The sequence below is a fragment of the Anolis carolinensis genome, unplaced genomic scaffold (genome assembly GCF_035594765.1).
Source record: "Anolis carolinensis isolate JA03-04 unplaced genomic scaffold, rAnoCar3.1.pri scaffold_9, whole genome shotgun sequence".
In the NCBI taxonomy this organism is placed as follows: Eukaryota; Metazoa; Chordata; class Lepidosauria; order Squamata; family Dactyloidae; genus Anolis; species Anolis carolinensis.
In genome coordinates, this window is record NW_026943820.1 from 27,614,990 (window position 1) to 27,629,356 (window position 14,367).

The 14,367-nt window shown below is 43.6% G+C and overlaps 1 protein-coding gene across 1 annotated transcript in view; it reads right to left on the reverse strand.

The window, feature by feature from the left end:
• vac14 (VAC14 component of PIKFYVE complex) overlaps positions 1-14,367 on the reverse strand; it is a 72,400-nt gene that overhangs the window by 12,857 nt on the left and 45,176 nt on the right. The window contains exon 15 of the mRNA XM_062961684.1: positions 532-706. Within this exon, the coding sequence (XP_062817754.1) occupies positions 532-706 (175 nt within the window). The remainder of the gene's footprint in view (positions 1-531; positions 707-14,367) is intronic.

Here is a 14,367-nt window from a genome sequence, read left to right on the forward strand (position 1 = left end):
GGCTGAGATCTTTTGGCACGGCACCCAATGTGCCGATCACCACCGGGACCACCTGTACTGGTTTCTGCCAGAGTCTTTGAAGTTCAATCTTGAGGTCCTGATAGTGGCTGAGTTTTTCCTGTTGTTTTTCGTCAATGTGACTGTCACCTGGGATGGCAATATCAATGATCCAAACCTTTTTCCTTTCCTTTATTACCATATTATTATTATTACTACTACTACTACTACTGCTATTATTATTATTATCTGCCAGGGGTTTTTGATTGTGCCTTTCCTGCATGGCAGAACGGGGTTGGACTAGATGGCCTTTAGGGTATCTTCCAAATCTATTTATTCTCAACCCAGTGGCCAAGTCAACATGGAGCACCTCAAGGCTGTCTGGGTGCCCATGAATCCTTGGAGAAGAGGGCAATGCCCCATCCTCTCATTCATCCCCAAGGATCCACCTTCAATAGCTCATCTGCACAACGTGTTTTGGGCAGACGGAGCAAGGCTGGCCCCATGCAATGCCCAGCCATCCCAATGACCTACCGGAGTCTTGAGGTCCTTGAGCTGGTTGCGCAGCTGGAAGAGTTCAGAGGAGGTGAGGAGGATGGTGTTGAGCGTGTGGACCATAGTGGAGGCAAACTTGAGGTCCTCCTCCCGCAGCAGGATGTCCGCCATGGAGTGGAAGATGTTCTCTGCATTCAGGAGCAGGCAGAGCTGTCTGTTGGGACCCAAAAGAGGGAGGGAGGGAGGTTAGAACTGGCAAAGCAAGGAAGCCCATAAGAAAGGGCAATGTGTTGTCGAAGGCTTTCATGGCCAGAATCACTGGGTTTCTGTGAGTTTTCCGGGCTGTATGGTCATGTTCCAAAAGCATTCTGTCCTGATGTTTCACCCACATCTATGACAGGCATCCTCAGATGTCGTGAGGTATATTGGAAACTAGGCCAGTGAGGTTTATATCTGTGGAAGGTCCAGGGCGGGAGAAAGAATTCTGAAGATGCCTGCCATAGATGCTTCAAACATGGCCATACAGCCCGGAAAACTCACAGCAACACAACAACAACAGCAGCAGCACAGTAGAGTCTCACTTATCCAAGCTAAACGGGGCGGCAGAACCTTGGATAAGCGAATATCTTGGATAATAAGGAGGGATTAAGGAAAAGCCTATTAAACATCAAATTAGATTATGATTTTACAAATTAAGCACCAAAACATCATGTTATACAACAAATTTGACAGAAAAAGTAGTTCAATACGCAGTAATGCTATGTTGTAATGACTATATTTACGAATTTAGCACCAAAATATCATGATATATTGAAAACATTGACTACAAAAATGCTTTGGATAATCCAGAACCTTGGATAAGCGAGTCTTGGATAAGCAAGACTCTACTGTAATCATTTTCCCTGGCCTGCCCAAAGCAGCTTACTAGACGCCTTCCAGATCCTCTTTCAGCTAAACTCAAGAGGAGAGAAAAGGGTTCAGCAACACTCAGAAGGCAGGAAACAATCAGGGCCAGTTAACACCTCCGAAACAAAGGGTGCCTCCACGCAACAAAGCCCAGGCTACCTCAATGCAGATACTCTCACTGATTTGACTTTGCAGCTGCAAGGCTACTCAAGGCTAATCAAGCTTGCTAACTGCAACACCCACATTTGCTTCAAACAGACAAGGGTTCTTTCTCACACCCTGGACTTTATTCCAGAGATATATAAACACTCCACTTGCTTCACTGCCAACAGAACCTCTGAGGATGCCATTAGCCACAGATGCAGGCAAAACGTCAGGAGACAACACGACTTGTTCAGGGCCATACAATCGGGAAAACTTGCAGCAACCCTGGCCGTGTTGTGACTTACATATAGATTCAACTTGAGAACAAACCTACAGAACGGGGACTGCCTGTACATAGAAGAGTCCTCTAGCGTAGGCATGGCCCAACTTCGCCTCTCCCTCCAGGTGTTTTGGACTCCAACTCCAACAATTCCTAACTGGCTGTTGGGAATTGTGGGAGTTGGAGTCCAAAACACCTAGAGGGAGGGCTGGAGTTGGCCCATGCCTGCCCCAGTGGGTAAATCTGCGTATCTTTGACCAACCATGTCTGCCTCTCTCTTTGGATGCAAGAGGGTCCCTCCTTCTCTCCATCTCTCCCTGCTTTTCTTCCCTCCTTTCTCTCCTTCCCTCTCTCTTGCCAAGGTTGCCTTCGGGTTTGCCTGAGGACAAGGGACAAAGCCCCTCGCGGCTGCATTCAAGGGACCTGGGAAAGAAAGAGCGGGCCAAAGAGGCCAGCTGCCCTCAAGTTACCCCGTCCATCGCCCTCCCTTTCAGCCCCTTCTCAAAAGGGCTCTAAGCCCCTGGTTTGATCTATTTCCAGAACCGAATAATAATTCATTAAAAAGGCCAAGAATAGCCATTCAATCAGTCCCGAGCAGGAAAGCGAGGCAGGAGGCATTTCCCACCAGAGTTGCAGCCCTCATTACAAGGCCTCCTTATCAGGGACGGGGCTCAAAGGGGAGAAGGCTTCGGGGCAGGAAACCACCCACATGTGGGATCCGGCCCTTATTATCATCATCATCATCATCATCATCATCATCATCCCCTGCAAGATAAAACTCCAAGATAAAACTGGCAAGATATTATAAAAACTTACAAGACAAATGTTGGAAATGCAAAACACATGCGGGCTCCTTTTACCACATGTGGTGGTCATTTAAAATAGCAAATAATTATTGGAAGAATATCCACGAAAAATTCCAGAAAATACTGAAAATAAGAATTCAAATGAAACCCAAATACAGTAGAGTCTCGCTTATCCAACCTTCGCTTATCCAGTGTTCTGTATTATCCAACATAGTCTGCCTTTTAGTAGGCAATGTTTTTGTAGTCAATGTTTTCAATACATTGCGATGTTTTGGTGCTAAATTTGTAAATACAGTAATTATTACGTAACGTTATCATGTACTGAACTGCTTTTTCTGCCAATCTGTTGTAAAACATGTTTTAGTGCCCAAATTGTAAAATCATAATGTAATTTGATGTTTAATAGGCTTTTCCTTAATCCCTCATTATCCAACATTTTTGCTTATCCAATGTTCTGCTGGCCCATTTATGTTGGATAAGCGAGACTCTACTGTATTCCCTTCTAGGAATGCTAGACTTTGAACTAGATAGAAATAAAGAAATTGTATTCAACTATTTTGTAACAGCAGCAAGAATATCGTATGCGAGGAACTAGAAGGTCAAACAAATTCCATCAGTAGATGAATGGCTACTAAAAATATTAGACATTTTGAGCTTGGACAATTTGCAACTAGGGAGCCCTCCCAAAAAACAACAGATTGAACAGTATTCAAAATTATATGAATCAAGAAAAAATGAAAATGATGATTTAAATCTAAGGAAGATATGTGGGAAATTGATCCACACGGAGAGAAAAGAGGTACGAAGACAAAGAAGAGTAAAATATAAACAAAGACTTTTAAACTACGATGAAAGAGATTGGAGGTCAACAAGTTCCCCTTTCTATTCCCTTGTCCTACCTCCTATCTCTCTTTTTCTAAACTTTCCCTTCTTTCACAAATCCTTTTCCTTCATTTCCCATATTCTCACCCTCCCCACCTCTAATTTTAATTTTTTTAAAGTACTGTACTGTAAAATAACTTTCTCATAATAAAAATTATATTAAAATAAATAAGCGAATCTCCTTTTTGGTGACCATCTTTGTCGGACCACAGCCGTGATCCATGTGGGACGCGGAGGGAGAAGCCTGCTTCTAATTTCCTCGCTGCAAACAAATGCCTCTTTTGCTCAGCTGTCTCCTGCCTTTTGCTGAGCCTCTGGGGGGCTTGGTGGGGGTCCTTCTTCAGAAAGAGGGTCTGCGGAGAAAGGAATCCGCAGCTGCTGTGATCCCCACCAACAGCTGAAGGGCCTTCTGCGTGGAAACGCCTGAGATGCCCCACCGATGACGCAGAAACATGGAAGACGGTCATTTCTGAGAAGCAGATTGGGTTTCGCTCACAACTGGTCCCAGGGAGGCAAGTGGCCGCATTCAGATATGAGGCCAACGGATGCCAACACCTGCAAGCCAGGAAGAGTCTGGTCCCCGTGAGGCATCATCTCAGCAACCTGCTCCAGAAGGGGCCCATTGTGGGGGAGGGCCTCTGACAGCACCCACCCCGCAGCCAGCCACATCATTGTATCAAGGACTCGGCACAGAATCTCTGTTAAATGCAGCCGCTCACCGTATCGTAGTCAAAAGGCAGTCTGAAATCACTGCACTGCAACCTGCTCCTGGAGGGACCCTGATGGCACATCACATTCCCTGGTTGTCAACCTGTGTCCTTATCTGGCAAGGGAGACACCAGTAACCCCACGCGGTGCAGTAGGTTAAAAATAATAATAATAATAATAATAATAATAATAATAATAAGAAGAAGAAGAAGAAGAAGAAGAAGAAGAAGTACAAGAAGACTGCACTACAAACTAGAGCTGACAGCTGGCACAACAAAGCATTGCATGGGCAGTTCCTTGAAAAAATTGAAGGAAAGGTTGATAAGGAGAAGACCTGGCTATGGCTCACGAATGGGACCCTGAAGAAGGAGATAGAAAGCCTGATGCTTGCAGCCCAGGAGCAAGCCATCAGGACAAATGCAATTAAGGCCAAGATTGAAAAATCAGGTCCTCAGCTGCTGTAAGAAAATCGCACAGACAGACTACAAACAGAGGCACAACTATGTGGTCCAAATGATCCATTGGAACGTATGCCTCAAGTAACACCTCCCAGCAGCAAAGAACTTGTGGGATCACAAACCTGCAAAAGTCTTGGGAAATGAGCACGCAAAGATACTGTGGGACTTCCGAATCCAGACTGACAAAGTTCCGGAACACAACACACCAGACCTCACAGTCGTGGAAAAGAAAAAGGTTTGGATTATTGATGTCGCCATCCCAGGTGACAGTCGCATTGATGAAAAACAACAGGAAAAATTCAGCCGCTATCAGGATCTCAAGATAGAACTTCAAAGAGTCTGGCAGAAACCAGTGCAGGTGGTCCCGGTGGTGATGGGCACACTGGGGGCCGTGCCAAAAGATCTAGCTGGCATTTGGAAACAACAGACATTGACAAAATCACGATCTGTCAACTGCAAAAGGCCACCTGGCTGGGATCTGTGTGCTACATCACACAGTCCTAGACACTTGGGAAGTGTTTGACTTGGGATTTTGTGATACGAAATCCAGCATATAGATCTCATTTGCTGTGTCATACTATATCGTAGTGTCAATAATAATAATAATAACAACAACAACAACAACAACAACAATAATAATAGGAGCCCTCGGTGGCGCAGTGGGTTAAACAGGAGAGAATGCTGCTGGAACATGGCCATACATCCCGGAGAATTCACAGAAATGAATGTCCCCAAACTTGTCTGGCAGTCTTTCAATCGATTGATCTTCTGACCCTTCTTCTAAATGGGACCTAGATGGCTTGTAGAAGAAGTTTTTAAAATACATCTTAAACAATATATAATACAAACGTTCTTTAAAATACTTTGATGATGGCGGTTTGATGGAAGATTGGTGTATGGTTGGTCAGGTGCTGCATGCCCCACTATCAAAAAAGAGCTATAAGTGTCAACAAGGCAGGCAACCGTCCCAGCAGCATCTGCCAAACATGTCAAGGTCGGGGAGAAAAGCGCATCACTCTGCTCCTATTATATCTCTCCCGCTACCCAGAGAGGCACACCCGGCAAATCTACGAAGCCCTTTCCTATTTGGAGACGAGGCCCAGGGGGATTGCCTCGTGCTCCAGATCTTTGAGAAAAAGGAAGGGTATTTTAAGAATATCGGTTGCGACTATTTTCTGTTCACTGCAGTGTCAACGAGAGCTTTTTCCGCTTCCCAAAATAGAGGCCCATTGAAACGGCTGGGAAGTGATGGACGCGAGAGGCTTTTTAGAAGCCGCAAAGTGGATTCAGGTGTCTCTGGGGGAAGAGCGATGGGATGGGATGGGAGGGTGGCCCATAAGAGGAGGGGGCGTCATGAGGCCCCCTCTCTGCCTTCGGGTGCCTTACTCACAGGGAGACACGAGAGTCGGCATGAAGGACTCTTCTATCAAAGTTTTGATCCCTGAGATGTTGTTGAGGCCTGTGAAGCCTCTGAGCATGAGGATTTTCAGGTTCAGCCTGGTATTTCTGTGTGGGAAAGTGAAAGTGTTTTTTGAGACGATGGGAATGTTTTGGGCTAACTCTGAAAGGAATGTGGGAGAGACAGGAGAGTTACAGATAGCCCAGCATTACAGATCCGAAGGGATAGTGCAAAACAGAAACAAATGCGATCTTCCCAGAGACTGAAAGATAAACAAAGAGAACCCAGGTGTGAGAAAGAGGGATGTCAGGGGCAAGCGGGAATATTCCTAAGGAATTGTAATCAATGTTCGGCGAGGAGATCAACACTGGATTTTCATGTGTCAAGTTGCCTGTCTTGGGAACTCTGAGTTAGAAGTTCTGTTCTTGAGTCTGGATCTGTTTTTCCTGTTTAAGTTCCATGCTTTTTGCTTGGATTATAAATCTTGTTTCAAGTTTCAAGTCTTTGGGATGATACAGTAGAGTCTCACTTATCCAACATAAACAGGCCGGCAGAACATTGGATAAGCGAAAATGTTGGATGATAAGGAGGGATTAATAGGCTTTTTATGGGTTTTTTTTAGGTTTTTTTATGTTTACTAGGCTTTTTTCTTAATCATAGAATCATGATTCTATGATTAAGAAAAAAGCCTATTAAACATAAAATTGCATTATGATTTCACAAATTAAGTACCAAAACATCATGTTTTACAAATTGACAGAAAAAGCAGTTCAATAAACAATAATGTCATGTAGTAATTACTGTACTTACAAATTTAGCACCAAAACATTGCAACATTTACGTACTACAAAAACATTGACTACTAAAAGGCAGACTGCGTTGGATAATACAGAACACTGGATAAGTGAAGCTTGGATAAGTGAGACTCTACTGTAGTCAAGTTCAAGTATCAAGCCTTTGGATTATGGTCATGTTCATGCTTTCCAGCTTTTGGATATAATTCTAGTTTAAGTGCAACAACCCCTGGATTACGGTTTCTTGCTTTTGCTTTAAGTGATTTTTGGAATTCTCATTCAGAGTTGGTCAGTGCTTTTTGTTATGCTTCTGGAAATCTAGCTTATGGATGTGTTTTGAATCTAATTATATATTAGATACTCTTTTCTTAATAAACTTACTATTCTTGTTCATCTGTGTGGTAGGTATAAAGGTAAAGGTGTTCGTGTTCGACTCTGCGGGTTGGTGCTCATCTCTATTTCTAGGCCGAAGACACCTCCAAGGTCATGTGGCTGCATGGAATGCAATTACAGTAGAGTCCCACTTATCCAAGCTAAATGGGCCAGCAGAAGCTTGGATAAGCAAATATCTTGGATAATAAGGAGGGATTAAGGAAAAGCCTATTAAACATCAAATTAGGTTATGATTTTACAAATGAAGCACCAAAACATCATGTTTTACAACAAATTTGACAGAAAAAGCAGTTCAATATGCAGTAATGTTATGTTGTAATTACTGTATTTACGAATTTAGCACCAAAATATCACGATATGTTGAAAACATTGACTACAAAAATGGCTGGGATAATCCAGAAACTTGGATAAGCAAAACTTGGATAAGTGAGACTCTACTGTACCTTCCCGCCGGAGCGGTACCTATTGATCTACTCACATTTGCATGTTTTCGAACTACTAGGTTGGCAGAAGCTGGAGCTAACAGTGGGCGCTCACTCCGCTTCCCAGATTCCAACCCACAATCTTTCGGTCCGCAAGTTCAGCAGCTCAGCGCTATAACATACTGTGACACTATTTCATATTGCGTGTTTTTTAAAAGCACTTTTGATTTCCAAAAGTGAAATGCAAGGTCAGAAGTCTGCTGCAATGTCAAACCATTCCAAGGTTAATGGATGCTCTGAGTCGACCAAAGAGCAAGGCTAGAAAGCACTGGCTACTGAAGGAGAAGAGGTCAGGACCCAGAGGTTGCTCCAAGGGAGACGAAATACATCTCCGTTGTGTTCTGCCAGGCAGACTCCCATTACGATCTCTACGTCTCTTTGCCCCCCAACCATGCCCTCAAGGAAGGTCCTGGCCTTGCCAAGGCTTCTACAGCTTCCCCGATGCGGTTTAAAGGGGAAGGGGCTTTCAACCAGTCACGGAGAAGCCGGCTCCCCTTCCTTCCAGGCTGACAGCCGTGGCCTAGTTTCCACGCAGCGCCCGCTCCTTCCTTCTTTTTCCTTCTGTTCCATTTCTTCTCCATCGGAAACGCAAAGCCCCAAAGGCTCTAACAGCAGCAAGGGAGGGAAGGGAAGCAGCTCATGCTCACCACGGGTTTGGAAGGCGGCACCACGAACAAGGCGCCTCTTATTCTCCCAAGAAATAGATCGCCTTAAGTGCTTTGCTCGCTGTCCATTTGCCACATCTTGATCCAGTCCCAAAGGGTGAAAAGCATGGGCAGCTCCCAAACATGCAGCCAGAATATCAGCCATGGGGTTGCTGTATATTTTCCAGGCTGTGTGGCCATGTTCTAGAAGTATTCTCTCCTGACGTTTCACCCACATCTATAGCAGGCATCCTCAGACCTCAGGCCCTTTCCTTTTCCCCCTCAGCCGCTATCAAGCAAAAAGTGGGCACTAGAAATAACATTGTACGAAAGCTGACTGGCACAACCTGGGGATCACAACCAGACACAGTGAAGACATCTATAATAATAATAATAATAATAATAATAATAATAATAATAATAATAATAATAATAATAATAATGATTTTATTCTTATACCTCGCCCCATCTCCCCGAAGGGACTCGGGGTGACTTACATGGGGCCAAGCCCGGTCATCAACAATATAAAAACAAGCAGTAAAACAAATCAAACAACAATAAAACAAGTTATAAAACCACATACATCTGCCCTTGCGCTTTGCTACTCTGCTTTTGAATACGCATGCCCAGTGTGGAACACAGACATGCCACATTATCACAGGATGTCTACATCCTACACCACTGGAGAAATTATATTGCTTAGCTGGCATTGCACCACCTAACATCCATTGGGAAGTAGCAGCCAACAATGAAAGGATCAAGCCATTCACATCTCCAGCCCATCCCCTGTTTGGGTATCAGCCAGCACGCCAATGCCTTAAATCAAGAAATAGCTTCCTAAGATCTACAGACATACTTGCAGGAACGCCTCAGCAAGCGAGAGTCCAAAAGTGGCAGGCTAAAACCCGGAACCTTAATCAGTGGCTGACGCTGGATGAGAGACTCCTTCCTGGACACACAGAAGATGGGGCAACTTGGAAGGCGTTGAACAGATTGTGCTCTGGCACCAGGAGATGCAGAGCCAACCTTAAGAAATTGGGCTACAAAGTGGAGTCCACAACATGCGAGTATGGAGAAGAGCAAACCACAGACCACCTACTGCAATGCATTATGAGCCCTGCTACATGCACAATGGAGGACCTTCTAACAGCAACACCAGAGGCTACTGGACAAAAGACATTTAGTATTAATACCATTTATGTGTTTTAAATGAAATTTTTATCTTGTATTGTTGTTTATATTGATACCCGGTTTCCCTGAAAATAAGACATCCCCAAAAAATAAGACCTAGTAGAAGTTTTGCTGAATTGCTAAATATAAGGCCTCCCCCGAAAGTAAGACCTAGCAAAGTTTTTGTTTGGAAGCATGCCCTGCGTCTGCCAGACAGAACACCAGAGCATACAGGATTGGTAAATGTACGTACCAGTTGTACATGGAAATAATGGTAGTAACAAGAAATTCTTGATAGGATTCACAGTTTGTCTGGTTATGCTGGTTTGTGATGACAACTACTGTACAGTATATAATAAATGTTCACTTTTTTGTTCAACAATAAATGTGAATTCTTCTTCATGGAAAAATAAGACATCCCCTGAAAATAAAACCTAGCACATCTTTGGGAGCAAAAATTAATATAAGACACTGTCTTATTTTCGGGGAAACACGGTATATTGTATTATTGTTTTATCTTTTTATATTGTGATTTATTGTGTTGCTTATATTTTGTTCTTATGTCGTTTGGGCCACTGCCCCATGTAAGCCGCCCCGAGTCCCCGTGGGGAGATGGTGGCGGGATATAAATAAAGTTTTATTATTTATTTATTTATTTATTTATTTTTCCTTAAAAAAATCTCTCTGTTTGCAAATCCATTACAACTTGTACCCTTGGTTTGCTTCTGACACGACAAATAAATAGTGGCAGAATAATCAGAGAGAGACCTGGGTCTGTGCATCTCTCTTTCATGCTTTTTCCTGGGAAAATGCTTTGCAAAAGGTCCCTCTGCATCATCTCCCTTTGTGTTTCCGGGGGCCTTTCTGAGAGACAGACTCCAGAAAGAAGGAAACCAGCTGAGGGTTAAATCTACGAAGAGGAACAGCAGCCGCAAGGGGCATTTTCAAGGGAACCGGGAGGCAGCAGAGAGAGGAAGGATGGAGAAACAAACAGGAGCGTTGGGAGGGGGGGGGGTCCCAATTTGGCTGCAGGGAAGGCAGGACAAAGGGCCGGCCTTTGCGGCGCTCAGAGGAGGCCAAATGGGAGAACAAGGACCACCTTCAAACGATGGCAAGAGAGGGCAGGTTCATTGTGTGTCCACAGCAAAGCAATTAAAAAAGAAACCTCGTTCTAATGGCAACAAATTGGGGACAGGGGTGGGGGGGTGCACCCTAAGGACTCTTATGTAAGCGCCACTCGGAGAGCGCATCACATCCCGCTCAGATCCAAAGGCCATTCATCGGGGATCTCCCTCCTTAAAGCTTGGGTACTTTGGCACCCGGATTGGCACCTGTTAAGCCATGGGTCGCCGTGGGGCAGGGCTTTTCTCTTGCACAAGAGCCAGGATTAAGGGGCAGGGGAACAACCCCATTTTCCCTACTGTTTTGCTCTGGTTGCCTACAGGCTCACAACAGTGCCAGCCTTACCAACCAACCCTGCTGCTCAGAAACAGCTGGGGAGACAGGGTTGTTTGTTTTTCGGACTGTATCACCATGTTCCAGAATTTAAAAAGCTCTGGAAAATGGCCATACAGCCCGAAAATTAAAATGTAATTAAAAAAAACTCCAAAATCAGAACAGTAAATAAGGAGCAGCACTCTGAAAACAGAAGAATTCCAGACAGGAATCAATCAAGGGCAGCTAACGACTCTGAACTAAGGATTCCCCCAGGAAGGCCATTTAATACTAACAAAGGTGATTAATTACAACATTCAAACTAGCCTCCAACAGACAAAAGTTCTTTCCCCATACCTAGGAACTTCCACAGATATATAAACCTTCCTTGCTTAGTGAGTATGTTTTTGTTGTATTTTATATGCCTTGTTTGTATATGTTTACGTGTTTTACTGCATTTTGATATTGTATTTTATGCTGCATTTGGGCTTGGTCCCCATATGAACTGCCCTGAGTCCCTTCAGGGAGATGGGGCGGGATACAAAAATAAGGTTGTTATTGTTATTATTATTTATTTATTTATTTATTTATTTATTTTCTCCATAATAATAACAACAACAACAACAACAACAATAATAGGGGCCCTGGTTGCACAGTGTGTTAAAGAAGAATGAGCGCCCGCTGTTAGCCCCAGCTTCTGCCAACCTAGCAGTTCGAAAACATGCAAATGTGAGTAGATCAATAGGTACCGCTCCAGTGGGAAGGTAATGGCGCTCCATGCAGTCATGCCGGCCACATGACCTGGAGATGTCTATGGACAATGCCAGCTCTTCAGCTTAGAAATGGAGATGAGCACCAACCCCCAGAGTCGGTAACGACTGGACTTAACGTCAGGGGAAACCTTTACCTTTTAAAAATAATAATAATAATAATAATAATAATAATAATAATAATAATAATAATAACCCTACTAGGATCTGCACGCATCATCTGAAAATACATCACACAGTCCTAAACACTTGGGAAGTGTTCGACTTGTGATTTTGTGATATGAAATCCAGCTTATCTATCTTGTTTGTTGTGTCATAATAATAATAATAATAATAATAATAATAATAATAATAATGCCGTGCCAAAAGATCTCAGCCAGCATTTGGAAACAATAGACATTGATAAAATTACAATCTGCCAACTGCAAAAGGCCACCCTACTGGGATTTGCACGCATCATCCGAAAATACATCACACAGTCCTAAACACTTGGAAGTGTTCGACTTGTGATTTTGTGATACAAAATCCAGCATATCTATCTTGTTTGTTGTGTCATAAAATAATAATAATAATAATAATAATAATAATAATAATAATAATAATAATAATAATAAATGTTTTATGACCCCCGAGGGGTCATAAAATGGCAAACATTCAATGCCTCCATAAACAAACAAATACTGACATAAAAATCCCAGAGAAACCCTACATATAAAAATAACATTAAAACCTCACATCAATTTAAAGTCTAACATCAATAAATTAAACTACGTGTAGTCAAACAAAATTATATTAAAATTATATAGAAATCCAAACAATAATAATAATAATAATAATAATAATAATAATAATAATAATAATAACAACAACTTTATTTTTATACCCCGCCCCATCTCCCCGAAGGGACTCGGGGCGACTTACATGGGGCCTTGCCCGATAAAACAATCAAATATCAAAACACAGCAATAAAACAGTTATCCAATAAAAACATCAATTACAGTAAAAACAATCGTTAAAATCAACATAAAACATACAATATTAACACTGGAGACTAATTCATAGAACCCAGGCAACGTGCAACATGTGCCGAAATGGGCCGAAATGGGGAAGGTAATTTCACAGTTAAAATGGACAAAGTGCAATATAGCATTGGCAACACCTCAAGAATGGGGCTATTATAAAATGGGCAGATCGATCAGTCCAACACCAGATTAAGTATCAAAGGCCTTTTGAAAGAGCCAGGTTTTTAAGCTCCTACGGAAGGAGAGGAGGGTGGGGGCCTGCCTGATCTCTCTAGGAAGCGAGTTCCAAAGCCGGGGGGCCACGATGGAGAAGGCCCTCTCTCTCGTCCCCACCAACCGCATCCACATTACTTTACAATAGCCAACTAGAGTTCACAGTGTGGGTCAAACGCTGACCACTGGGCAGGCGTGGACTAGGAAGGTCCAAATACAACCCCTGAGGATGCCTGCCATAGATGTGGGCAAAACGTCAGGAGAGAATACTTCTGGAACATGGCCATACAGCCCAGAAAACATACAACAATGCTGTGATCCTGGCCATGAAAGTCTTCGACAACACACAGCTGGGGAGACTTGGGAGGTTTTTCCCCATCAAAGGCCAAAACGGAGCTTTGCTGGAGAGAGCCTGGGTGAAGGGGAATGGAAGCCCATGGAGGCCAGGCCACCCCAGCGCAGCCTTCCTTCCTTCCTTCCTTCCTTCCTTCCTTCCTTCCTTCCTTCCTTCCTTCCTTCCTTTCTGCGGAGCCCGGCCAAGCCTGGCAGGATGGAAGGGGGGAAAGAGGGCATGGGGCCAGCGCTCCTCTCCCCTTCCCGTCTCCCGGGGAGCCGAGCCCACAGCTGCCTGCCTTGGCTGGCATGGATCAGAGAGCTCTCCCTTCGGAGGAAAGCGGCCAAGTCTTTGGTCCTCCTGCACCGGCTGCCCCACGACACAGGTGCTGGGAAAGACAGAAGGTCGGCTTCCTCTCCTTCTGGCTCTGCTATTGGAAGCGGAGCCACAGCAAGACCTTCGAACGCTCAACCCTTCGGTCACGGCCCCCCTCAAAGACTTCGATAACCCAGAAATGAAATCTCTAGAAGAATTGAATCAAATGGGCCTCAAATGCAACTCACTCCTACCGTGTTTCCCCGAAAATAAGACAGTGTCTTATATTAATTTTTTTCTCCCAAAGATGCTCTAGGTCTTATTTTCAGGGGATGTCTTATTTTTCCATGAAGAATTCACATTTATTGTTGAACCAAAAAATGAACATTTATTATATACTGTACAGTAGTTGTCATCATAAATCAGCATAACCAGACAAACTGTGAATCCTATCAAGAATTTCTTGTTACTACCAATATTTCCATGTACAACACTTTATGGTACGTACATTTACCGATCCTGCATGCTCTGGTGTTCTGTTCCGCGGGCCTGCTTCCAAACAAAAACTTTACTAGGTCTTACTTTCTGGGGAGGCCTTATATTTAGCCATTCAGTAAAACCTCTACTAGGTCTTATTTTTTGGGGATGTCTTATTTTAGGGGAAACAGGGTATATAGACAGCTGCGTGAGAAATTTAAAAAACTCACAAACCTTGGGCTTA